The 26,580-nt window shown below is 41.9% G+C and overlaps 1 protein-coding gene across 1 annotated transcript in view; it reads right to left on the reverse strand.

Moving 5' to 3' along the window:
- srrm4 (serine/arginine repetitive matrix 4) overlaps positions 1-26,580 on the reverse strand; it is a 64,456-nt gene that overhangs the window by 5,040 nt on the left and 32,836 nt on the right. Inside the window, exons 2-12 of the mRNA XM_018703357.2 lie at positions 21,590-21,724; positions 8,698-8,781; positions 8,472-8,552; positions 8,358-8,384; positions 8,101-8,151; positions 6,615-6,698; positions 5,573-5,738; positions 1,909-2,231; positions 1,497-1,691; positions 287-388; positions 8-163 (exon numbers count right to left, since the gene is read on the reverse strand). Coding sequence (XP_018558873.1) covers positions 8-163; positions 287-388; positions 1,497-1,691; positions 1,909-2,231; positions 5,573-5,738; positions 6,615-6,698; positions 8,101-8,151; positions 8,358-8,384; positions 8,472-8,552; positions 8,698-8,781; positions 21,590-21,724 — 1,404 coding nt within the window. The remainder of the gene's footprint in view (positions 1-7; positions 164-286; positions 389-1,496; positions 1,692-1,908; positions 2,232-5,572; positions 5,739-6,614; positions 6,699-8,100; positions 8,152-8,357; positions 8,385-8,471; positions 8,553-8,697; positions 8,782-21,589; positions 21,725-26,580) is intronic.

Raw genomic sequence — 26,580 nt, forward strand, 5'->3', positions numbered from 1 at the left:
GCTGTACCTTGTGATTCGGCGTGCTTCCAGATGGCTTGGCGAGTCTCTTCTCCTTTTCTTCATAGGAGAGTAGGATTTGCGTCTTCGTCTCTTCCCACTAACCTTATGTGCATGCTTCACATCTGTCTCTTTGTAGCTAGGTGCTCTCTTTCTGTCTCGTAGTCTGGGAAGTTGACATAACAGTGTGAAAACGTACTCACCAGCAATGTAATATATATATATATATATGTTCTTGTGCATTGCTAAGGAGGAGGTCTTAGCAGATGGAACGTTTCCTAAAGTTCACCTGTCAGCACTGTATCTGGAGTAGCTTCCTCTGGAGCTCAGGCTTGCCACGCTGCCTCGTCGCCTCAGGTCAGCTGAATAACTCGGAGAGCGCGAGTACGAGCTGGCAACAAGAGAAATGACATTTACTGACATGGAAGTGAGCAAAGCAGCAGCACTTATGATTCCACAAAGTTGTGGAATTTTTATGCAAATTCTCACCTAGGCAACAGACTGGACTGGAAATGCACACAAAGAGGCTGTCTACAGGAAGGGACAAAACAGACTCTACTTAGCTTAGGTCCTTTAATATGTGCAGAGAGACACTGCAGATCTTTTACCAGTGTGTTGAAGAAGAGAACATTTTGCATTCTCTCCACCTCCAACCTGCCGGTCAAACAGCGGAGCACCTTTAGTATGAGACTTCTTAAGCTCTGCTGTGACAAGGAACGCTACAGGAAGTCATTCCTGCCATCACTCTGTACAGTGATTCCGCTCTGTGTCAGGAGAGGAGACTACGCTGACAGAACAGTTTTTCCTTTTAACAGGACAGACTGCTCACCTGGACTTGTTCTATATTTAATGTATTGCATCTATTATATATCAGATTATTCAGATCTTTCAAGGCTCTCTATGCTGTATAATCACCCAACTTGCACTAAGGTACATTATAGTATATTATATTACCACCATTGCACAGGGTATATTCAACACAGCTTAGCCTTCAGTTGCATTGTTTGCTATACCTCATGGTTTGTGCAATCCATGTGATGTGGCTATGCTAATGCTAGCATGGCAACATGCTCTCAGTGAAAATACTAACAGCTGATGTTTAGCAAGTGTAAAGTTCACCATGTTCAGCATCTTGGTTTAGTGTATTGACAAGCTAACATTTGTTAATTAGCACTAAACACAAAGTACTAGTGAGGCTGATGGAAACGTGTTTTGTGGATAAACCACAGTGAAATGAAAGTAAGGGGATCACCAAACTTGTTTTAATTTATCCTGAGGGATTTTATGACGATCCATTCAAAAGTTCAGACATTTCACTCAGAATCACTAACATGAACCTGACTGGTGCAAGAGGAAGCCAACCAAAGTCATTAGGATTCATCATCCAGGAACCGTGAATAACTGTACTAAATTTGGTGTTACAAGAGATATAAGTGGATTTTAGTGATGCAGAGAAAAGTGCCACATGAATAAAGTTATGTTTTAAGTCGTTAACCCACCTGCAAGACGACAGCGACGGGCTTCGAGAGTAGCGTCCGGAGTATCTGGAGCTCCCTGAGGATCTGCTCCTGCTCCTGCTGCTAAACGAACGGGTTCTCTGTCGCCTTCGAGATGACTCGCTCATCCTCTGTGAACAGCTGGACGTCTTTGGAGGTTTCACAACCTCTACTCGACACCCCAAAGTTATCTGCTCTCTGCAAAGAAAACACATTAAGACGCTTCACTGCTTTGAGTGATAAAGCCCAAACTGTATCTGGGGTTGTTTTTAAGGAAACTGCTCTTCCTTATTCTCCCTCATAAGTTGAATATTTCAAAAAAGGAAGCAGAGCGTGGAAATACAAGATAAACAGCCAGCAATTTTCTTAGGAAGCATTCATTCAGATGGATTATTTAGAATGAACACAACATTACCTCTTGCTGTTTCCACTGAAAAGGGTTGCAGACAAGCTGTCCTCCCCATAAGGTTTGCATAAGGAAGCGTAGCTGGTGACAGAATTTCCTGAATCTGAGGCATTGTCTCTGTCAGTGAACTTCAGCTTCTCAGGAGAGGCCAGACGTTGACAGTGGTTCCTCTTGTTGTCAGTGACACTCGCCCGAGAAACACCAGTTTTGCTCGATGGCGGTGAAGACGTGTCATTCCCAGAATCGTAATCGTGCGGACCTTCGGTCTGGCCCGATAAATGCTGAGACCCATTTCCGTGCAAGAGCTCGCTTCCAGGTTTTGACGACAAAATCTGCAAACAGACAAACAGGCTGCAGCTTAAAACCAAGCGTGTGCCAATAAATGGAACCTGCTACCTGTTTTGATGCACTGTGAATACTCTAGTACAAAGGCATATATTCCCTTGAAAACACAGAGAAGAGATTTCTTTTTTTTTTTTTTTCTTGGGACAGAAAACTTTGAAAGAGAAAGACATCATGCAAATTTGAAGCATGCGATTAACCTCAAAAGAAAGTCGGAACTCAACTAAAGTCAAAGAAATCAACAAGAAACAAATTTAGATAAAGTAAGTCTAAACTAAAATAATCATATGAAAGGAACAACTAAAGAGCAGAGAAGAAAGAAAAACTATGTGTGGAAAAATCTACCGGCTCTAACTCGAGTGAAGAGAAAAAGAGTAAACAATATCCCCATTGAAAAAAGCCTCATTTAAAGAACATTGAACAAACATCACAAAAATGGGTATTATGTAGAAATGAAAAGGATTGCAGACAAAGAGAGATCCCAGCAGTCTAACTAAGAAAGCCCTCAGAATAGGACAGATGACTGTGCTCTTTCTCCTGTGAAAAGTAAATAATTAGCCTGCACCGACCTACAAGTAAATCCCTAAATCTGCGGATAGCATCGACTTACCAATCAAGATTTCCTCCTTAAGTAGGTAAGGTGTAAGAAAAAGGGAAGAGCGGGCAACATAAGTGCATCATTAGAGTCGTAAATTGCAAGAAAAAGACAATAACCCTCTCTTCAAACCCAGAGCCAGTTAGACTTATATTGGCATGTTCCTTTTTCTTTCCTTGATGGTGAATTGTTTTGGAGTTTTTTGGGAGCGAGAGTACTTTAAATGTGTGCTCGTATGTGAGTACAACTTCTGCACACTGAATTTGGACAGTTTTTTTTTAACTGCAAACGTCCACAGATGGAAAAAAAGATAGTGACTCTCTAAGGATCATAGTTGGCTAATCTCATAAAATCATGATCTCTCTTTACTTAATGATTACGAGACACTGAGTCTGTCCTCCTGAAGATTTTCCATTATCTAGTCTACAGTCAACACAACAGACCAACCCTGAGGGAAATTAAGAAAATCTTTGTACTTCTACCATCCTCTTTACCAGTCGCATCTACACACAATCTGTGTACTCAGGGGTAAAAGATTTCACCTACAGGAAGACAAATTTCTGAATAGAGACATTCTTCAATGTCACCTCGAGAGATTTTGACTGCCATTAAAATAAACATTTCATCTCTGCCTTGGTATTTTTTGCAAATTTTTTTTTTTTTTACTTTCTTTTCACCAGCTCACCAGTTTTTATTTTGAGAGAAGTTGACATATTTTATAATCAACCACATTTATGTTGATTATTCATGTTTTGTTTGTTTTTTCTGTCCAGTCATACCTACCTTTCCCTTTATGGTTAGCTTTTTTAGGAAAGAAATATTAAGCAAAGATCATTCTGCATTGCTTTTTAAATTATGTACTTTTATTCACCATATCACAACCCATAAAGAAATGCCAACACAGCTGATAGAGTAAAGCTGACCCCTCAGTAACCAACTATGAAGTCCTCTTGAAAAACTTTGGGATATTGAATGCCAGGCATGATTCAAAATATGGATTAATTTATTGAATTTCTATTAAAACCCTGCGGTGTGTAATTAAAAACATCTGTCTGTGCAATTAGCATAATTTAATGATTGCTGGAGAGAATTAAATATATTTTATGCTCCAATAAGCATGAGACAATGAGTTTAAGGCCATAGTTGTATTTATGAGGCTCTCTGGGAGAACATCACTTAAAAAAAGAAAACAGAAAATCAACCTGCAATGAGCTCAATTTTAAAATCCAGTCTGTCGTCTAGAAGTGTCAATCAAACTTTAAAGATGTTTGTTTTCTCTTAGTTTCAGCTTCAACTCAGGTCTGCAACTCAGGTCTGTTTGTTGAAAGTGTAACATAAAACAGATGCAGTGACCGAAGGGGACTGAGAAGGACCAAATTGAAAAGGAAGTTTTTTCTTTTTATCCTGCTTCTGCATCATGTCAAAGCAGCGTCCTGGTTAAATGCTTGTATGTGAGTATTTAGAGGTCATAGACAAAATAAGGTGAAAAAATCATCTTTGTGCAGAGAACAAGATGTACCTGGGTCTTATTCACCCCTTTAAACATGAGGGTCTCATCAGGTCAGTCCATAAGTAAAGTAAAGTAAGTAAGTAAAAACAACCCAAAGCTTCAGGCATGCTTTACTATTGTTGTTTTGGTCCAAGAGAGCAAGTCAGCACTAATAGTTATTCATATTGTTCATCTTTATCTCCTAGTTCAACCCAGTCTACTTAATGATTACACTGATGTTAGAAAAGTATGCGATTTGTATCCACTGAATGTTGGGAGCCAATAAAGGAAACAGTTTGCCATCTATATAGTGTGGCTGAACTAATGGTTTATGTTCCATCTCTAACTGTCCCTAACCTAAAAGACTGCACAACTGCAGCCTGAACCACTTTTGATGACAGACGATAAACAAGCGCTTGCTGCCTGCTGCCCGCGGATCAGGGTTTGACAAACAAATGCAGAATTGTAACAACATTGTTTTCTTCATTTCTGTTCATTAAAACCAAAAACTGAATCACTTCCTGTGCAGCAGCACAGTTTTACACCTGTGCACTGTCCAGTACACCTCAGATAAAAACAGGCAAGTCAGAGCGGTCCTAAACTAAACTACAGGCTTTGTTACATCCTGTGGGAATCAATTACAAATCCAGTGAACATTAACACATTTTTTGTTAAGAGTTTGTTACGACAGTTGATTAAAAACATTGGCAATGAAAGAAGTATTGATAACATTTCATTAATATCTTTAACAAGGAAAACTATATCTTAAAAATAAAGTATTTCTTGTTCATGTTGCTGAAATGTGCTGTAATTTCTATAGTATGATTATTATTATTGTGGGGAATCTTCTCTACTGAGTACTGGATGCTGTTAGTTTTAAAAACAGAAAAATAATCGACAAAATAAAGAATTTCTTAAATGAGGTCAGAGTCAGGCCATGTACAGTTTTTTGATTTTGTAAATATTCATCCCCTAGCAGATAGCTAGCCGGGTTTAGACATACATACATTTTCTGAAAAATTATGTATTTTGTGTGAATATTAATGGCAAGAGTTTTTTTTTTTAATCAAAACACCAGAATGTGGAATTCAAGTTTTTTTTTTTCTTTACTGAGAGTGTTTTTCCAAAGCCAACCGCCTCACCAAAGGCATTTTATTTTAACTGACTATGAGCTATTTTACATGGCCGTAACTGAGAAATCAAACTGAACTGCTGGCAGCATCGTTAGAATCCTGAAGAGTACTTACGGTGCCGGTTGAGAGGATGGAGCGATATTTTGGAGCCGTTTTACACACTGATTTGGTTGCGGGTCTCCACTTCATGTCCGTGTGTTGGAGCACTCCGTCGGTCTCCTCCCCTACAGCTGCCAGGTCTCCTAATGCCTGATGTACCACAGATTTTTGCAGATGGTTTCTGTGGGGAAAAAGCTGCATTTAGTTTTCTGACACTGCATCATGACATAAAGTCTTTCAGTATTTTCTACTGCTCTTCAGAGTAGAGTAGCACTTTAATGTCAGTGAAGCATTTGAATTTACATCAGCAACATTTTCCACCTTACTGTAGTGTTCTGACATCTTTGAAAAAAAAAATCTATTGTATAACCACTGAAAAATTGTACAGAAATACTTTCTTTAGTGGTATTGTAGCTGTGAAGGTCAGCTGACTGGATTTTAACTGTACAAAGCAGTTGGGAAAGCATGATTTAAAATCATTACTTGAATTTAATTGTGATTTCCTGTCATTAAAATCCCAATGAAATTCAATGTAATTAGTAAGCAACAAAGAACTCCTGACAGATTTCAAAGAGATAATTTCAGAATATTTTTCAGATTATTTCAGTTTGGCAATTGGACCTCAATTTTACCTGTTCTCGTGTGTCAAAATTCACTAATTGAGCTGTTCCTGCCATTCTGACTCTGAACGCAATACTGTGGTAAATGATTACTCAGGGATTAAGTATCACCAGAGGAAGTATCCTGTCATTGTAACTACTTGAGATCATCACAGTATCAACCCTGTTCAGTATAATCCATAAAAACTTTCTTTCATTTTATCACACGTCCAAAATTTTTGCTATATGTCATTATAATTGAGTGCATCGATCTGTGGAGTGAGTTTAGGGCCATTTCCTGTGAAGCACAGATAAGGGCCGGTCGTGCCTGAGATCGGGAAGTCACCTCTGCCTTATCAGTCATCGCCGTGGTGTGACCAAGAACTCGGCAGACACCTCGGGCTGATAAGATAAACCAAGGGATGGGGGGTGAGGAGGGGGAGGGACGGGTCCCTTACCTGTCCTCTGTGGAAGATTGGCAGGAAGAACTGTCCGACTCTGACCTCCGATAGCGTCGTCTCCGCCGCGAGTGAGTCCGGGAACTGGAGGAGGTGATGAGGAGAGCAGAGGAGAAAAAGCACAAGTGGATAAGGAGATATGAGTTCTCTGATGGGTCGACTGACAGAAATGAAGTGCTCAGTTAATTGTTTATGTCATTATGTCCAAGCACATATTCTAGTTTCTCAAATGACTCATGCTTCTATCAGTTTATACCACTGTAAACTGACTGCATTTGCAGCTAATGGTTTTTCACCATTTGTATCAAAAAATAATACAGGCTTATCAGAACTTGACTCTTATTTTCTATGGGTTTCAGTCGCCCAAAATGTCTGTAATAATCCTTTAGAAACTCTGTGCGTACACAACTACAGAAAGTATTGTAGGTCAAAGTTGAACTACAAAATTATCCTGTGAACTGTCAGAGTCCCAGTCACTGAACTGAGACACGGTCGAGGTGTGTATTTTTCATTATCCCTGACTTCCAGAGCAGGAAGTGTTATCCCTATAACAAACATCACCTGCCAAACTCTGTTTATAAATCTCTATATTTTCAAAGTTTCCTCATTAGATATCAGAGATTAGCGCTGGTTTTTAATGATCTCCAAGTCTGATCTACTACGGCATTGCTCTGCCGCTGACTATCACTCAGTTAGTGGGAGATTTTACTGGTCACAAAAGTTACATGGAGCAAGAGCAGGTGTTCAGGAATTGGAGTGGGAATGACAGAGGCTCTATACTCCCTATTACAAGTCAGTGTACCATCAGAATGATTCTGAGGCTGTTATTGTAAGGGTAGCATAGTTACGTAACGTTGCTTTAAGGATGTATAATTCCAAAAGGCTTCATCTTCACCTCTTGTTAAAGTCCCTGAAAACCTATTTTCTCGATCAGCTTCTTACTATAAGTGACAGGGTCCTGAAATATATGAACCATGTTTGGAGAAAAAGGAAAGCAAATAGAGAAGGTGAAAGTATAAAGGAACAACAAAGGCATGAAGAGAACAAAAGACGAGAGAGGAGAGACTTGTAGTGAGCTGGAAAGCAGCGGTTTCTGTTGAAGTAAGCAGCGACTGAACTTGGCTCTGTGCTTACAAACAACGGCCCACTCATCCAAAGTCGAATTATAAAATGTCGCAAGATCACAGCATGAAATTGGTTTCTCTTACCCTCTTTCACCCCCTTTTTCCTCTTTTTGTGGCTCAAGCTTTCAATCTGTTTTCCTCTTTGCAAGAGTTTTTTTCACGCTTTGCTCCAAAAAATAAAAGCTGCACGTGTCTGAATTCACCCATCGTGCCCCGTACATGAAGGCATTCTGGAGGATCCTCTCTCTGTCTTCCTCAACAATGGGTGTTCTGAAAAGGGTGGATGGGCTTACCATTGGGGAGGAAGGGGAGGCAGGAGGTGGAGGGTGTACATGATTCTGATGCAACAATCACAGACTGACCTTTTCTTGTGCTTGCGCTCATCCTTCCTCTTATGTTTTAAACTTGAGGAGCTGGTGAAATGAAAGAGAAAAGAACCGTGAGTGAGGAGTATTAAGACTGACAAAGCCTGATCCAGAAATCTTACACAAGGCAGAAGCTAAATGTTACACCACACTTAAGACAGAGATATTTCCAGATGAGAACTGTTTGTTTTTAAATTTACTCTTTTAACAAAACATTTAAAGGGCACAAAATCTCGCAATAATCATACACATACCTGTGTTTTGACTTCTTGGAGGTATACCTGGAATAGTGAAAAAAGATAATTTGGGTCACCTAAAAATAAATGTCATGCCATTTTTCGAATATCGTTATAGTAAACAAGAACTACCTATGCCGCTTGCTTTTCTTGGAGCTCTTCTTCTTCTTCTTTTTCTTCTTCCTCAGTGGTGACAGGCTGTGGGAATGAGACCTAAAGCAGGAGAACAGATAGACATGAACTCTAGAGAGAAACAAGAATTCTCCTGTGCACCTCTCAGTTTATTTATTTCAGGAAACATGACAAAGGTGTTCAACAATACACCTCACTGCAGAGTCATCACAATTTGGGAACTGACCTTTTCCTTTTCCTCTTCCGATCGGATTTCCTCTTCTTCTTCTTCCCCTTGGGCCGAGGGGAGAGCTGCTCATCAAAGGAGGGGCTGCGAGCGGAGACAGAGCACAGGGGACACTTTTATATGAATTCTAGTGAGGGGATATGAGATGTGAAATTTCAGCTGCAAGAATTCAGCAGGGTGAGGGAAAAATGACTATGAATTACAGCTTCTGAATCTCAATATCTGGACGAATTGGAATTTGATTTATACACCGTCCACCTGATAAATGCGAGCCTGATAATCACGCTCTTTGATCCTTTTTTGCTGAAAACTGCTGCCTGCTGAGGGCAAAAACGACGTAATCAGAGCGGCGAGAACAAATTAAAAAGGTAAAAAGTTGTGGGGAGACAGCTAAACCGTGAGCCATGGAACAATGTAAGGCTCCACAGCTGTGTTTGTTCATCTCCATGAACAACTATGGAGGACCATAGCCTTTTTTAATCATGTCCTCAATGCAAGAAGCAAGATCAAGTTGCAGTTCTTAGCATGTCCTTTTGAGAGACTTTTTACCTCCCAGCACAAGAGGAACTTGGAGTGATGTAAGTGTGCAGCACCAACAACCACCATTTTTAAAAATCCCTATAAAACTTTATTTGTGTAAACAACAGTTTGTAATGGCTTGTAACTTGTAAAAACTGGAACGACACATGAACAAATGGACTGATGTATATGCCACTGGGGACACATAACATGATTTTTCATATCAGTTCAGCGTTCCTATTGGCGGTGGAAAAATGGAACTACTTTCTACTGAGGAAACAGTCCTAATGGAAACAGCTGATACAGGGTTAAATGCCAGTGTCCAATGTTATGAACACAACTGACAAAATTCCATTCAAGTGAGAAAATATGTTTTTTCTTCTGTAATTTGGGTAAAGCAGCCCTTTACCATGAGATAAATTGCTCATGCTAACAGTTTTGAAGCACTAACAGGTGAATGAGCACACCCATCAAGCAGTTCAAAAAGCTCCCACAGCTTGTATTAATAGCTACATTAATATGTGATTCCACAGTGTAAGAACTCACACAGGAACACTTTCGTCACCTCCTTCCATTTATTTGATATAGAAGTGTTGCTCACAGTTTTCTCTGTGCATTGCATGCCAAGTGTGAAACTCCCTCTATAAAAGTCGACAGGGTCTGAAAATGAACATCAAATACTGGTGGACTTGGATCCAGAAGTTTAAATGTTTACAAGTCCAAAATGGGACTTATTTAGGTTGGAGATAGACTACTACTTGTTTGGAAAGTACTACCAAAAATATTCTTTTGGAGTTTGCTGTAATATATTTTCACTTAATTCTTTCCAAACAAATAACCCTATCAGAACGGGTGGGGTAAAATAATCCACATGACTCATCACTGGCAGCACATAACTGCACATAAATGCATCCTGATTCCCTCTCCCAGCAATCATAAGCAAGATTATCTGTGAGCCAAATGTCCCATATGAGATGATCCCATCACAACAGAATGATGAAATCCCATCCAGACTGGTATAAAGCACAAAACAAGATCACACGCCAGCCAGATTCACGGAAGTCAAGACTGGTGACAACACAGCTTTACTCAGAGTGGGGGATGTGTGTGTTACATCCCATCCAGTGCCAGATATGGCCTTAGCTAACTTTACAGCAGTCATGTTAGGGAGTCCTCTCCCTTAAGCCTCAAACCCTCACCTCAGCAGCAGTGCTTGTGAGCAGCTGATTGCCCTCATACGTAAATGTGTGATTTGGTTAATTTTGTTTGACTCACCAGGTATGTTCAGCAAAGCACTGAAGATAAGAGTTATTAATCCAAATCCAAGAGAACTGCAGCAGTTTAATGTTGTCAGGGTTTGAATGTTTCCTGTTTTATTTTGGTATTTTTGTCTTGTCTTCCTGTTTCCTGTCCCTTGGTTACTCCAGTTCTCTTTACTTCCTTGTCTTGATTACTGTCCCCGCCCTTATGTGTTTCACCTGTGTCTCGTTATCTCCTTGTCTAGGTGTATTTAGTCAGCGTCTCTTCCTCTTGGCAGTTGCCAGATTGTCTTGTCCCTCGTGTCAGCTTTCCAGCGTTGTTTCCTGTTTTTGACTTCTTGTGTTCCTGACCGTTGCCTGTTTACCTGATTTTGGATTTTCGCCTATTCCCTTTGGACACTGTTGCCTTATCGGACTGCCTACTCGTGTACTGGACTTTTGCTTGTAATAAAGAACCTGAACTTTGATTGTGTTTGAGTTCTGCATTTGGAGTCCTGCCCTGCCGTGTGCTTGATAGTACAATCTGGCCACATTATGGACTCCGCAGACTCAGATCACCTCCGGTCTGCCCTCAGAGCCCAGGGGCAGCGGATCCTCCATCATGAGGAACAACTTAATGTTCTCCGTCAAGAGATGAGGGAGATGACAGAGCACCAGGGGCAGATGCTCTCGGCCTTGGGGTCTCAGCTAAATTTCCTGGTCGACCATGTTCAGCGTGGGCCTCAGTCATCTGATTCTCCTGGTTCTGCTTCGCCCCCAGCTACTCAGGATGCAGAACCCCAGCCATCTTCACCGCCTCCAGGGTTGGGATTGAATCCCCACGTTCATCTCTCCAGCCCGGAGAAATTCTCTGGGGATTCGGGAGATTGTCGCTTGTTTCTTGCTCAATGTGAACTTCACTTTGAGTTTCAGGCGGCCTCCTTTTCTACAGACAGAGCCAAGGTTGCCTATATGATCTCCCACATGTCAGGGCGAGCCGAGGCTTGGGCTACTGCTGAGTGGAGTCGTCGCTCAGCAATCTGTGAGTCTCTTCCCTTGTTCATCCGGACTCTTACACAAGTTTTTCAGACTGTTTCTCCGGGCCGTGAGGCTGCCAGGTCCTTAGCTGCATTACGGCAAGGGAGGCGCACAGTTTTAGATTATGCCGTTGAGTTCCGCACTCTAGCGTCTGACAGTGGGTGGAACCAAGCTGCTCTGTGTGATGCCTTTTTTAATGGACTGTCTGAAACACTCAAGGACTATCTCACACCACTGGATTTGCCCTCAGAACTCGAGGCTCTCATTGCCTTGGCCTCCAAGATGGACAAACGACTGAGGGAACGGCAGAGATCTCGCCTCTCTTCCCATTCATTTCCTCACTTCCCTCAAGTTCCTAGTCGTCCTCAGATGAACTTTGAGTCCTCCAGGACACCACCTGGGTCGACAGAGGCACCTATTGTTCCCCCGGCAGAGCCCATGCAGGTGGGTCGCACCCGACTTTCCTTGGAGGAACGTCAGCGTCGTATGGATGAGGGTTGTTGCATCTACTGTGCACAGATGGGTCACTTCCTCGCCAATTGTCCCATCCGTCGTGGTGGGGCCTCTAGAAGTCGTGAGAGCCTGGTGAGTAGCACACTCACTTCTACTAAGACAATGCGGCTGTTCCCCACAGCCACTCTACAGACTGCCTCTGTTTCCCTTTTGCAACCTGTATTAATTGATTCTGGGGCTGATGCTAATTTTATGGACTATGAACTGGCTAAGAGACTGAGGATATCTCCTGTGTCTCTAGATGAACCCCTCGAGGCAAGTGCCCTAGATGGACGCCATCTTTTCCAAGTAACTCACCACACTCCTGAGATCTCGCTCTCCTTCGGCAATGTACACTCGGAGAAGCTCTCCTTCCACCTGGTTAATGCACCCCACCATCCACTTCTTTTAGGACTTCCTTGGCTCAAGACTCACAACCCCCATATTGACTGGTCCTCTGGTCAGATCCTCTCCTGGGGTGATGCCTGTCAACATTACTGTCTTTCTGAGAAACAGGCTTTGCCCGTTCCTGTCACAGTTACTGAGGAAACTGGTAGTCTTCCTGTGGACCTGGCTGGTGTTCCCTCCTGTTACGCGGATCTACAAGAGGTTTTCAGCAAGACCAAGGCGGCTTCATTACCACCACATCGCCCCTATGACTGCGCCATTGATCTGCTACCTGGTACCATGCCACCTAGAGGACGTCTTTTCTCCCTCTCCACACCTGAAATGAAGGCTATGAAAGAGTACATCGATTCCGCACTGGCAGCCGGAATCATTAAACCTTCCTCTTCACCAGCAGGGGCTGGATTCTTCTTTGTGGAGAAGAAGGATAAGTCTCTTCGGCCTTGCATAGACTATCGGGGGTTGAATGAAATCACTGTTAAGAACAGGTATCCCCTTCCCTTGATTTCCACTGCTTTTGAGTTGCTGCAGGGCTCAAAAGTTTTCACTAAACTGGACTTGCGTAATGCATATCACCTGGTTAGAATCAGGGAAGGGGATGAGTGGAAAACAGCATTTAACACTCCTACAGGACACTATGAATACCTTGTGATGCCTTTTGGTTTAACCAATGCCCCTGCCGTGTTCCAGGCTCTTGTGAACGATGTCCTTCGAGATATGCTAAATGTTTTTGTGTTTGTGTACTTGGATGATATCCTCATCTTCTCTCCTGATGAGGAGACCCATGTCCAACATGTTAGGCAGGTTCTTCAGAGACTCCTAGACAACAACCTTTTTGTGAAAGCTGGAAAATGTGAATTTCATGTGCCTACTGTGTCATTTTTGGGGTTTGTTATTTCTGAGGGTGTGATGCAGATGGATCCTGAGAAGGTGAAGGCAGTGGTCAACTGGGTCACACCTACCTCACGGAGAGAGGTTCAAAGATTCCTGGGTTTCGCCAATTTCTACAGGAAATTCATTAGGAACTTCAGCTCCCTGGCCGCTCCTTTGCACCAACTGACCTCTTCCAAGAACAAGTTCTCCTGGTCCCTTCAGGCTGAGCAAGCCTTCCAGATGCTTAAGCAAAGGTTTGCCACTGCTCCAGTCCTCACCCAGCCAGACGCCCAGCGGCAGTTTGTGGTTGAAGTGGATGCCTCCGATGTGGGTATAGGAGCCATTCTCTCCCAGAGGTCAGTAACAGACAACAAGTTGCATCCCTGTGCCTATCTTTCTAGAAAACTGTCTTCAGCTGAACACAACTACAGTGTGGGTGATAGAGAGCTCCTGGCCATTAAAGCTGCACTGGAGGAATGGAGGCACTGGTTGGAGGGTGCTGAACAACCATTCCTCGTCTGGACGGATCATAAGAACTTGGAGTACCTTCGAGCTGCCAAAAGACTCAACTCCCGACAAGCTAGGTGGGCTCTCTTCTTTTCCCGTTTCAACTTCACTGTTTCATATCGTCCGGGCTCCAAGAATGTTAAGCCTGATGCCCTTTCGAGAGCCTTTCCCTGTTCTTTAGAACCCAAGTCGGAGGTGCCAGTTCTGCCCCGTTCCTGTGTGGTGGGAGCCATAACTTGGGACATTGAAAGGAAGGTGCTGGCAGCCAACCAGGGTGGTGCTCCTCCCAGAGGTTTGCCACCCAATCGCCTGTTTGTTCCTCCAGACCTACGCTCCAACGTTCTCCAATGGGGACATGCTTCGCTTCTCACCTGCCACCCTGGGGCTCGTCGCACTCAGTTTTTTATCGCCCAACGCTTTTGGTGGCCAGGTATGAAGGGCGATATTGTGGAGTTTGTTGCAGCATGCCCTGTTTGTTCCAGCAACAAGACTTCACGGCAACCTCCACACGGTCTCCTTCACCCCTTGCCAGTGCCCAAGCGTCCCTGGTCAGACATCTCCATGGATTTTGTCACAGGCCTGCCCCCCTCTGAAGGTAATACCACCATCTTAACCATTGTGGACAGGTTCTCAAAGATGGTTCATTTTGTGCCCATGTCCAAGCTTCCCTCAGCTAAGGAGACAGCCGAGGCCGTTCTATACAATGTTGTCCGTCTCCACGGTTTTCCTAAGGACATTGTGTCGGATCGAGGGCCACAGTTCGTTGCCCGATTCTGGAGGGACTTCTGCAAATTGGTGGGGGCCTCTGCCAGCCTATCCTCTGGGTACCACCCTGAGTCCAACGGCCAGACAGAGAGGTTAAACCAGGAGTTGGAGACAGTCCTCCGTTGTGTGACCTCCCAGAGCCCATCTTCCTGGTGCCGGTTCCTTCCCTGGGTGGAGTACGCCCACAACTCTTTGCCCTGCTCCTCTACTGGTATGTCTCCATTTTTTTGCGTGTATGGTTACCAGCCTCCTGTCTTTCCGTCCCTTGAGCAGGAAGTCTCTGTTCCATCCGCCCACACTTTGGTCCGCCGTTGCCGGGCTGCATGGGTTCGAGCTCGTCGGGCCTTGTTGAAAAGTTCCCTGACCTATAAGAAGGCAGCAGATCGGCGCAGAATTCCTGCTCCCACTTACAGAACTGGGCAAAGGGTCTGGCTCTCCACAAGGGATCTTCCTCTCCGAGTTGAGTGCCGTAAGTTGGCTCCTCGCTTTGTGGGTCCTTTCCCAGTGTCTAAAGTTATTAATCCTCTTGCTGTGAGACTAAAGCTCCCCAGGACCATGAGGGTACACCCAACCTTCCATGTTAGTCGTGTGAAACCTGTTAAGGTGAGTGGGCTGGTCCCTGCCACCAGACCCCCTCCACCCCCCCGGCTCATCGACGGTGGCCCTGTATATTCTGTGAGGAGACTCCTCGCATCCCGTCGCCGTGGACGCCAGCTTCAATACTTGGTGGACTGGGAGGGTTATGGTCCGGAGGAGAGGTCGTGGGTTGCAGCCAAGGACATCCTGGACCCCACTCTTATTAGAGACTTTCTCCGCCAGCACCCTCAGGATCCTGGGCCGTCAGGTGCCGGCCGTAGAGGGGGGGGTACTGTCAGGGTTTGAATGTTTCCTGTTTTATTTTGGTATTTTTGTCTTGTCTTCCTGTTTCCTGTCCCTTGGTTACTCCAGTTCTCTTTACTTCCTTGTCTTGATTACTGTCCCCGCCCTTATGTGTTTCACCTGTGTCTCGTTATCTCCTTGTCTAGGTGTATTTAGTCAGCGTCTCTTCCTCTTGGCAGTTGCCAGATTGTCTTGTCCCTCGTGTCAGCTTTCCAGCGTTGTTTCCTGTTTTTGACTTCTTGTGTTCCTGACCGTTGCCTGTTTACCTGATTTTGGATTTTCGCCTATTCCCTTTGGACACTGTTGCCTTATCGGACTGCCTACTCGTGTACTGGACTTTTGCTTGTAATAAAGAACCTGAACTTTGATTGTGTTTGAGTTCTGCATTTGGAGTCCTGCCCTGCCGTGTGCTTGATGTGAGTATTATATTCATTTATAAGACTTGGAAGAGACACTTTTTGTTAAGCGCTCACGAAAAGCTCACTGATTCTGTCCCTAATATGGGTGAAGTACAAAAAACAATTCACTAACAAGCCTTTTTTCCTCTTTTTTTTTTTTTAGACCATGCCTAGCTGGGAAATGTCTCTGTCTTTCAAACTCCATGCTTCAAGTTTCTATTGCAAGCTTTCTGTTAAAAAACTGACGTGTCCAAGTCTAAGCCAAGATCAATCAAGTAATGTCACTTAGGAAATTTTATCAGACCTGACAAGGCTCCTTCTGAGCCAAAGAGGACATTACACAGCAAATTTTGTGGGCTGAGTCGTGCTCCTTGTGTCTAGTAACTGACTTTGATGTGAAAAAACTGTATATCCCTTTAATGTTAAATAGGTTTGAAATATACACTGAACAGCCAGTTTATAAGGTACACTAAAACTAATACAACAGCCTGGTAATAAATCCTACCTTCATGAAGGTTGCTGACATTGTTGTAGACAGATATTGAAACAACTATATGATCATTTTGGAGAATGTTGTTTGTTGCTGGAAAAACTGGTGTAACTTGGGCTCTCTCAGCTCTAAAATAGATCTACATGTTAGCAGAACTTGTACTTCACGGACACTACGTGCCTCCACACATTTTCACATCCACAGACACACATGCTCATGCTGGCCTGAGATATTCTTGTCTTTCACCCATTCTTCTCTGACAGAGGGAATTTATCAGTACAGAGAAAAGAAACATGTCAGATTCCATCTGTTGACCAGCTTGATTGCTGTCCGGAGGTCCACTTCATTTGCTCTGTGAAAATGACTGATGTGGAAAAGGAAATGAAGGCCTTTGATGCGCCACAGGCTCATTGAATGGGCCTTTCAAGTACAGGCTGACTGAAATTCTTAAGAAGTAGGCAGGAAGGAGCAAGCAAGTATGTAGGGTGAGTCAGAGTTAAGTGGAGATGTGCATGAAGATGGTTTTAATGGCAATTCACTTGAGCAGCCTCATCTTGGCTGCAGTAATGAGGTTCGCTTTATTGTGAAAGCTGGAAAGGCTGTCTGGTGTAGGTTAAATTGGAATTGATGTGAATATCATGTAGGAGTGATGAAGTGTTCACATCATTAATGGCAGGGTTGTAAAGAAGGCAGGACACATGACGCACTGACAAGCTCATGTACTCAGATACAGACAGGAATGTATGGGTGCAAGCTGATGACGTGAATGATGAACCCATCCACTCAATGTCATTTACAGTCATCACAGAAACCTCCTTTACAGTGACAGGCAGCTATCTTGGAGTTTATCACAATGAAAGCAGTGTGTCATTTGTAAAATGTCAAACAAAGTTCATTTAACGTATTATTATTTTATTGTTGTGTACTCTAATCTGCTGTCAAACCAAACCTCTCTTTCTTTTACTAGATCCACCATAAAGGCGATCAACAGAGAAACAACTGAGCTGTGAATCATAGCAGACATATCAAAGTTTATACAAAACCCAGTGGGAAAAAATGGCAAAAACATCCTTTATTTCTGGCAGCTTTCTGTGGAAGAAATGACTTCAGTGCTGCGTGCTGTCCTGATTTTTTTCCCATTCAGTACAGAGCTGAAACAATTAGCTGATGTACAGAAAATTAATCAGACACTACTTTGATATCTGATTTATCATTTAGGTGATTTATCCACAGTTCTGGCTCTGGTACAGTCAGACGATCTGCCCAACCACAGACCTGCATGTATAAAGGCTCTGATTGGCTCAGTCATTTCTTCAGAAAGGAAAACAGCTACTTCCAAGAGCATTACTAGACTTATGAATTGCTGGACAGAATTTGCAATAAAGCCATTTAATATTCCGCTCAGACTCATGAACTCAGACTTTGGAGACGATGCTGGTCAGTACTGGTTTCCTGGTCATGTTTTTAATGTGATTGTTTTACTCTTTATTGCTGTATGTATTCCCTTTCAAGTGTATTGGGACCATGCTGCATTGTGATTCTGCACTTTAGATAAAACTGTTTATAAAATCTCCAAAAACATCTGGTGCCCCCCACTGTGACTCAAAAAACGTGGAGAATTTGAGAAAGGTTTATGCAAATTCCTTCCAATGTGTCAGAACCGCGACCAGTTTTGCTCGTTTTAAATTCCCTCATGAAACGAAAGCACATAAAATTTCTACTCCACCCTCAAACAATATAAAAGACCTTCAAACAAACACGTTGTTATAATCAGTGAGTTCCCAATTCTCTACAATGCAATTTACTTAACCAGTTACTGAGAAAAAGCATGCAGGGAAACTAAATTACGCACTCAACGCAATCATAACCGCAAGCTCATGCGAGGCATGAGAGAGCCGTTCTGAATCTGTGTATGTCAACAAGGCGTGAGGCTACAACAAATGTGCTTTGAAATGCAGTCCTTTACATCTAAAAATTCAATTTTCTCCACATTAGTGACAAAAATGGGTAAATCAGCAGCCTCTGTAGAGATAAAATAGTAAGCAGAAATTTGGAAAAATACAAAAAAAAAAAAAAAAACTAAAACTGGAATGAGAGATAACAGATTTTGTTACGCTACACAGTTTCACCGAGAATAAAACTACGCATATAAGATGAGCTCATTTTCTGAATAACATTATCAATATCCAGATAATATTTTCACAGCACAGAATTAGGTGCAGCTGAGCTGTGGACAGAATAAATAGCAGATATATAAGACACATTTTTAAGCACTTTCGTGCTCACTGGAGGGTAATCATTTGCTGTTTATACGTCAAATTCTAGGAAATGTACCTCCTGGTTCCACAAACAGCAGGTCATGCACACAGGTGAGTGTGATCAGAACTGATCAGAACTGATCCGGACAGTGACAAACTGCACTCCTCCTTGATATATGCGACCACAGAGCTCTGGAGACTATGTGCCTGTTTCTTTGGATGCAGAAGACTGTCTTGCTATAATAAATGGCCCTGCTTGGTGTAGTCGGCAGTTTGGGAGCATTAGGAACTGAAATGCATTAGGGCTGATTAGACAGACCAAGCCCAAGTACCCTCTCCTGGTAATGAGAACGCTTTGTCACTCATTAACACCTCTACCATTCTGGCCTTGTAGAAAAAGAGCACAAGGCAAGCATTTGCATTTTTTCTTGCCAGCAGAAACTGTTTCTTTTGATGAGGTGGAGAGAATGAAAAGGAGAACAAGAGAGCAGTCAATTGCCAGCTACACTGGGAATGGTGATTGTGCGGAACAATCGTGTATGAAAAAGGGATTTGGGGACATCTGATGAGAATATGCTCGATGCTGAATGCAGCCTACTTTACTGAAGAGCATGTTGCTTCTTTTCCCCTGCCGCAATCACGCATGAAAACCATAAATATATGCATGTAACTACATCCTAGACATGTCATCATATAAAAAATGTATCACTTGCTTTGTGTTAGGTGCTGGTTTGTGTTTGTAGTTGCTGTATTGTGTTTAAAACAGTCATGAAAAGGTGAATTTCTATTGTATTTAGAAGGGTTCAGGCCGGGTATTCAGGTAATTAAATAGGTTTGCTAACATCTATTTTCTACAAGTCACTCACCGCAGCTAATATACTGTTTCTGGAGGGAAGCCAGTGTCAGTGTGTTTCAGTTTCATGTTATAATTAACATTGGTTGGTCTGCTAAATTAGGCTGCTGGCCAATTAGCAAGATAAAAATCTGAAGAACAAATGTCTTTCTCAACAGAGCTTTCTCTCAGGCAGCAACTTGCAGCACTTTGTAACAGAGACAAAGAATTTGGAAATGAATCTACATGATTAGCCACTAAATGAAAATGAACAGGAACATATTTTTTTCCCCACACATTTCCTCTATTACTTGCTTGTCTTTTATGAATTTGTTTTTTTAAAAAACTGTGAAACCCAGTGGCTGGGTAGAGCTGGGTAGCTCAGTGGCTCTATCAAGGTTGGATGTGGCTGTTCTGTCTCCTCAGGCTTATGCCCCTTCTCTGCTGACCTTGTGGTAAAAGGTGTTGATCAGCCAGTGCCCGGTGGTGTCTGTTGCATGTGAACAATCTCACAGGTACAGGTGAGACCTACTACTTCAGTGGATTCTGAATACGGTGTATAGTTATATTTAGAGAACAAAAGCATTTTGGTTAAAATGAGGGACAGACTGTGTTCTTTGTTCATTGCTAGTAAAGTAATATTATAGATAAAGTAAAGTCATATCTCTTGCTTCTCTTGCTGTTTAGTAAACCAAAAGTTTGAATTTTACTTAACTGTGCTGTTTTTTCTATGAGTGGATACTACAGGAACTAAATTGAACATATAGTTGATCAACCTTTAGTAAAATCCTTTTGATCTCGGTCAGGATCAAACTGGACCACGGTTCAGTTGGTTTGTGGTGTGAAAACAATTTTTTGGATGGTTCAGACTATTGGACAAATTACAGGAAATTGAGGCAGGCTCCTCACCCATTAATAAAAAAAAGAAAAATAACCAATTAAATAAATATTGAATTTAATTTTGTCCAATGACAAAAACCAAAACTAACCAAATCAGATGTACGGTGTGAAAACACCCTTAGAGAAGTGCTGCGATAGAATAAAGAGAGGTTTCAGTACCTCACCTAAAGTAAAGAATGCCTGTGGTATAATGTTAAGCTTCAAAGAAAAGAAGCAGAGTTGCAAGATAAGACAGCAGAGAAAGCATATTTGATGAGTATGGCGATAACTAAACTACTAACTAATTTCACAAATAGATATGTCATCCCATTGTGGTATCCTTCCTTTGGAATAAAAGCTAATAAACATGGGCACACTGTGTCCACTTTACTGACAACATCTTCTGTAATTCTTCAGAGCCAAGTTTCAAAATGACTTTGTATATCTGGCTGCCATTTGGAGCTGTTGAACAGAAAAGTCCTCTGGTGTAGATTCAAGTCACAAGAAAAGCTTTCAGTTTCAAAGATAACAAACACTATAAATCTTTCTCACCGTGCCTTTTTTCTATCTGATGTCTTCTCTTGCTCGTACAAACCAGAAAAATGATAATCAGAAGCTGGCATGCTTGTGTGTTCTCAGAGCTCGCCTTTAAATTCAAAAACAAAGAGAAACTGCTGCTGGGTAAAGTTCATCCAAAAAGACATGATTCATGTGTATGATCCTCTCTAAGACTTCAGACGCAGCTTCAGTCGTGTTTTACATATCGCTGGCTGCCTTCTTGCTGTATAACTGTAAAGGCTTTGAAGGTGTCAGATTAATTAAAAAGTTTCCTTAGAAAAAAAAAAATCTGCCTCTCTCTCTCACCTCAGAATAAAAATACTATTCTTGGTGTGAGAAAGAGACTTCTGTTTGAAGGTGTTGGAGAAAGAGAAGATCTGAATGACACAGTGTGGAATTCCTCACAACATTTTTGTATTTCTCCACTGGGCCCGACCTGATAAGACTTGTTTACATCCACACCAGAATACAGAGATTAGCTCTGTTTTCTTACTGAGAGTTAGCCCCAAAGGAGTCTTAGCGTACTGTTAAAAAGACTTTATCATCAGCAATGTAATCTGCAAAAGCACCTCCAAAAACAAAGAAAAACCTAAACCATTCATCATCAGAGATTTTCCACTCTGATCTACAACGTTGCAACTTTAAAGGATATTGATTTCTTGACTTTCTTTACAAGCACTTAATGTTTGAGCTCAGAAAACCTTCTTGATGGTTCAAGTGTTGCTGCTTTCACATTTGTGAAAGTGTAAAGACTAACTCACCTCCTGACCCTGCGATGACTGTGGTGTTTGCGTCCTTTTCCTTTGATGCAGCCATTTCTGTCGGCAGTGTCCACCCTGGTGTCTGCCACTTTCCTCTCATCAGTCTTGAGCAGCTGGCAGGCTGTTGTTTCTGAGCTGTGAGGGAAAAAAAAGAAAGAAAAGAAAATGATTTAGGTTTTGCTGTTGAGCCTTCTCAAGAGAACTTTCCCAAGTGATTTTTCTAGTTGGCCACACAGTTAACGCTTCTATCATACTATAGTTGGGGGGGCTTACATGCTTGGTTAGCCTTATTCCCTCTGGTCTACTGGGTACGTGTTTTATTCCCCTCCATTTCTCCCTGCCAGCCATTCTCCAGGAAAATTGGAGGTCAGCCATTTACCATTCAAATCGAGGTGTCAATTGAAATGTAGTTATTTACATGCTTCAGTTGCCCTGACATTTTGGGAAATAGTGTTCTCTATCTCGTGTTGGGCAGATGTAGCCGCAAGAGATGCATGGTCATAAGAATAACTGAAGTTTTTCCTATTCCTGATAAACCAGAGCTTATACATTTTCCATTATCAACAGACAGAGGGGTGACAAATTAAAGGAAACACCTAAGTAAATGCTTCCATGTAGGTGCACTACATGTTACAATTAAGCAGTTAACATCTGATCATACTCTGTGGCGCATTTAAAAATGCAGAGCAGGCCCAGTTGATTCAGATTTTGTGTCAAGATGGCGAGAGAAAAAGATTTAGGTGCCCTACTGTTTCAATAGGAAGAGAGACTAAAGTGTCATCTCCATTTAGATATAAGATCTGTAAATAGGGTCAGAAATTGTGGCTCTCTTATGTTGTTGGGGGCATCTTGCAGGCATGGTTTGGGTCCACTTCTCTCCTTAGAGGAAAGGGGCACCGCAAATCAATACTAAGTTGTCCTGAGTGATCACCTTCACCTGATGATGAAACATTTCTGGATGGATGGATGCATTTCAGGATGACAATGCCTCCATCCATAGGGCATAAGGGGTCACGGAGTGGTTTGATGAGAAGAAAAACTATGGGAATCACATGCTATGGCCTTCACAGTCACTTGATGAGAGACTGTGGACTGGTGTGTTAGACAGCACTCTCCACCACCACCATCAAAACAATGCCATTCCCTCCAGTAGAGCTCCAGAGACTAGAATTAAAGGCCAAGGTGCACTGAAGCTCTTCTGGTGGCATTTGTTGACCCAACACCTTACTAAGACACTTAAGACACTTGGTTTTTCCTTTAATTTATCACCTGTCTGTTAATACACAGGCATAAGAGCAAAATCATAGATGGCTAGTACTCAGTCTCTTGTTTAAACATATTTTCTGCAGTTTAAATCTGAGGCAAATTATATGGGGCTTCCAAATAATGCTGCTGTAAATCAGGTGTTTATTAATTCAACTGCCTCCACCTGAACCTCCCAAAAATCTCCATCTATAGTCAAATGTGGCTGCAGAACGAATGACTAAATAAACTGAATGATTGGATGTGAGCACACAGTTCTAGCTCTGCTTATTATCCTCTGTTTTAGTCATGGGAGATTTGAGCATAATTACACATTCTCCTCTTCTTCGAGTGGCTCCTGTCTGATTGTAATGAGAAGATAATCAGAGCCAGAGATTAGGCCGCCTCTTCCTCCTCCACCTCCTCCCCCAGCGATGAGCAGGCAGGAGCCGTCGCTTTCTATCTTCCTCACCTTCGCTTTCCTCTGCTTCTCTGCATAAGAGGGAGTGCCCCCGGCAGGGAACTAATAATGTAAAACGGTAGACTCGGTGCTCCAACATGACCAAGTGTTTGAAAGGTGATAGGGGAGATAAAGACAGCCACCGGAAGGATAATTAGTCTGATCAAGGAGGCTGATGAGATGAACCTTTGAATATCCTGGTGATTTGTTTGAGGTTCTAGTGTTGTTGGAGATCCAATTCTCATACTGTCTTCTGAATTGTTTTGGAGAGCGTTTGAGATGACAACCTAAGATATTTTACTATCTGATTACATTGATCACTGAATTTGATCAATAAAACTGAATTCTGAAACTGATGGAACATATTTTGTATCGTCTGATTTCATCTTATTTCAAGACTGTTGGTGTTAGAGGTGAAATAATTATCCAGTTAAACAATTAGTTAATCAACAGAAAATTAGCCAACAACAATTTTAATTATTGAACCTCCTTTGAGCCTCTTAATTGTGATGCTTTGCTGTTTTAATTTGTTCTTTGTTTTGATGAAAATTAAGTGATTTGATCAAAAGCTGCAGAACAGCAGTTTAAGTTATCAGGCCAACATGGATAAAAGGCCCTTAAAAAGCTAGACCAACTTCAATTAAGATCATTCAATTTGAATGAATGGACTTTATGGTGAGATTGTATTCTCAGATGAATCTCTTTGGGTTTTGACCTGTTGGTTGAACAAGACAAGCACTACAACAAGTCATGTTTTGGACATTTTAATAAAATAATAAAAGATTTACAAAAATGAATTGACATAAATTGAAAAAAAAAAAAAAAAAGAAGACTACACAATATCAGCCCAATAATGGGCCCACCCCACAGACCTCGGGTGGTGGGAACCAAAATGAGCATCAGGTGCAACAACTGCTGTCTTATCTCATGTAGCATGTCTCAGTGACCCATGTGGGACAGGATTGTGTGCCTGTTCTAGTTCAATAGCTTCTGTGACACGTTCTCTGACTTTGACCAATCAAAGCACAAAGTGCTGTTATACATCATGAAAAGTCAATACAGATGATTAGATGGGGTCCACTATGTACAGTATTCTGCCATGAACAGGTAATTTATGTCGTTCACTCTGTCGACATCCTGGAAGACCAGATGTGATTTGATTTGACGTTTATAAGTAGATAGCCAATAACACAACAAACTCTTGTATTTCCATTCCACTTTTTGCTGATGTGGTGTATCATCAGAACACAATGATTTAGCAAAATCACAGTTGATTCATAGTCATAAAACAGATTTTTCAGCTCATTATATGAAAGACCCTGTACAGTAAGAAACTAGAGGGCTACAGTATAGCCTTTTTCCAGTTTGCCATTGAGCCTCCCTGCTCTAATGGTAATTTATCTAACCTTAATTGTACACAGAAGTCTTTGATTGCTGAACATGTTCAGTGCAACAAAAGATATTGATGCTCCAGTCTGTGGTGCCTTACTTCCTGTGAAGATCGGAACAATATACACAATTTATTTGATGCAGGAGAACAAAAGGCTGAAACATTTGCACTGTTGGACGCTCCGCTCTGTGTGCCTGAAAAAGGACTGGAGTGGAAAGTGGCCCACAGCTCCTTTTACTGGCCCCCTCTCTGCTTTTTGTTATTTGCTGTCACTCTACGAGCTGCGGTTGATGAGTTCTAAATGAAATCGATTTTGCTATCACGGATGCACATTCCCTTGATCCGGCCCTGCAATTTCTGGCCGAAACTTTCCAAGCTATAAGCACCTGGATTTATCGTGGGTTGTTTGTAAAATGTCAAATAACACTCCTCGCTCACTCTCTCTTACACACACACACACACACACACACACAGTAACATACACACACACGTACACATATGTGCACTCCCACTCTCAAGCATGGACAATCCATTTGTAGTTGTAATTCATAACCAGGCAGCGGTTGCAAGTATTTAAAGGGACAATTCAAAGCATCAAACCGGCAAAAAGGTTTAAATGAATGCAAATACTGAGCGGATTAAGTGAGAGTACTTGATGATGAAGAATTACGTGGACACTAATCCTACAAAATCCTGACTGGATTTGTTTACCATAAAACAGGTAAAATGAAGACATAGGCTGGGATCAGCTGCATTAAAATCCCTACTGAAATATGTCCTGATGGCAAAGCCACTGATTGAAATCATTGTCTGTGTACAGCAACACTGCAAATACAAGTAGCATCCCTCTAGACATTTCTGACCTCTCTCTCATCATATGTGCCATAATCTATGTATGCATCAGCGCAGCTCCCTCAGTGATGAGTAATACTGTCACTGGGAGCTGAGAGAAGTGACCATGCTGTGACAAGCTCTTGTTTCTGTCTTTATCACAGAGGGATCGTCTCACTCCTCTCAACCGTCATACACCGCTGTTCACAGTCACGTGGATGGGTGACATTCACTGACAGAAAAAAAAACACACTGCAAAGAGCAAGAAATGCTTTTTTTTTTTTTTTTAATGAGGAGACATGAGATGGATACTCTGCAGGGTGTGTGTGTCTACCTGCTAATACTTTGCTTTGCCAAATACAAATAGGAGGAAATCACATCGCTGCTTAGATTAATCAAATCAATGTTTTTCTTTTCCGATCTCAAACTATTAAAACACTTGCAAACCACAAAAACCAACAATGAAGTGACCCATTTAACAAGTAATGTCTGAGTGTTTTCTGTGATATAGCTTATTCCTCTGTGCCAAAAAGCTCCACTAGCTGTCTAATAAAAACACAGCCATGAGTCACGCTGTTGCACCGGATGACATTTCCCTTCATTACTGTAAGAACGTCACTATAGTTTATTTTGAGTCAGTCCCAAATATATTATCTAGGTGCCCAAATCCACAGCTAAAAATAGTCCCCACAAATACACTATTTACTGCTCTTCTGTTTGCATATGACCCCTAAAAACTACAGTGCCCATCTGATATTTTGCCACATACATTTTTGCTAATAAAAGTATAGTGACCTGTTTTTAATTGTTCACATATTTGGTAGGAACAAATGGGTCTGGGGTACCATGAGGAGCCACAGACAGGCAATGGGGAAGTGGGAAAGTATTGAGAGATGGACTGATAAATTGTTGACAGAAACTACAACTAATTCTTTAAAGTTAAGAAGTGGTTTAGATTAAATATTCAAATAGATAGGTTTAGGGATGAGTAATGTGTTGTATTTAGCCATGACACAATCTTTCCTCAACTTTTAAACATTATAATGCAGCCAAACATTCCTCCATGTT

This window comes from Lates calcarifer, linkage group LG13, assembly GCF_001640805.2.
Source record: "Lates calcarifer isolate ASB-BC8 linkage group LG13, TLL_Latcal_v3, whole genome shotgun sequence".
NCBI classification, from domain to species: domain Eukaryota; kingdom Metazoa; phylum Chordata; class Actinopteri; family Centropomidae; genus Lates; species Lates calcarifer.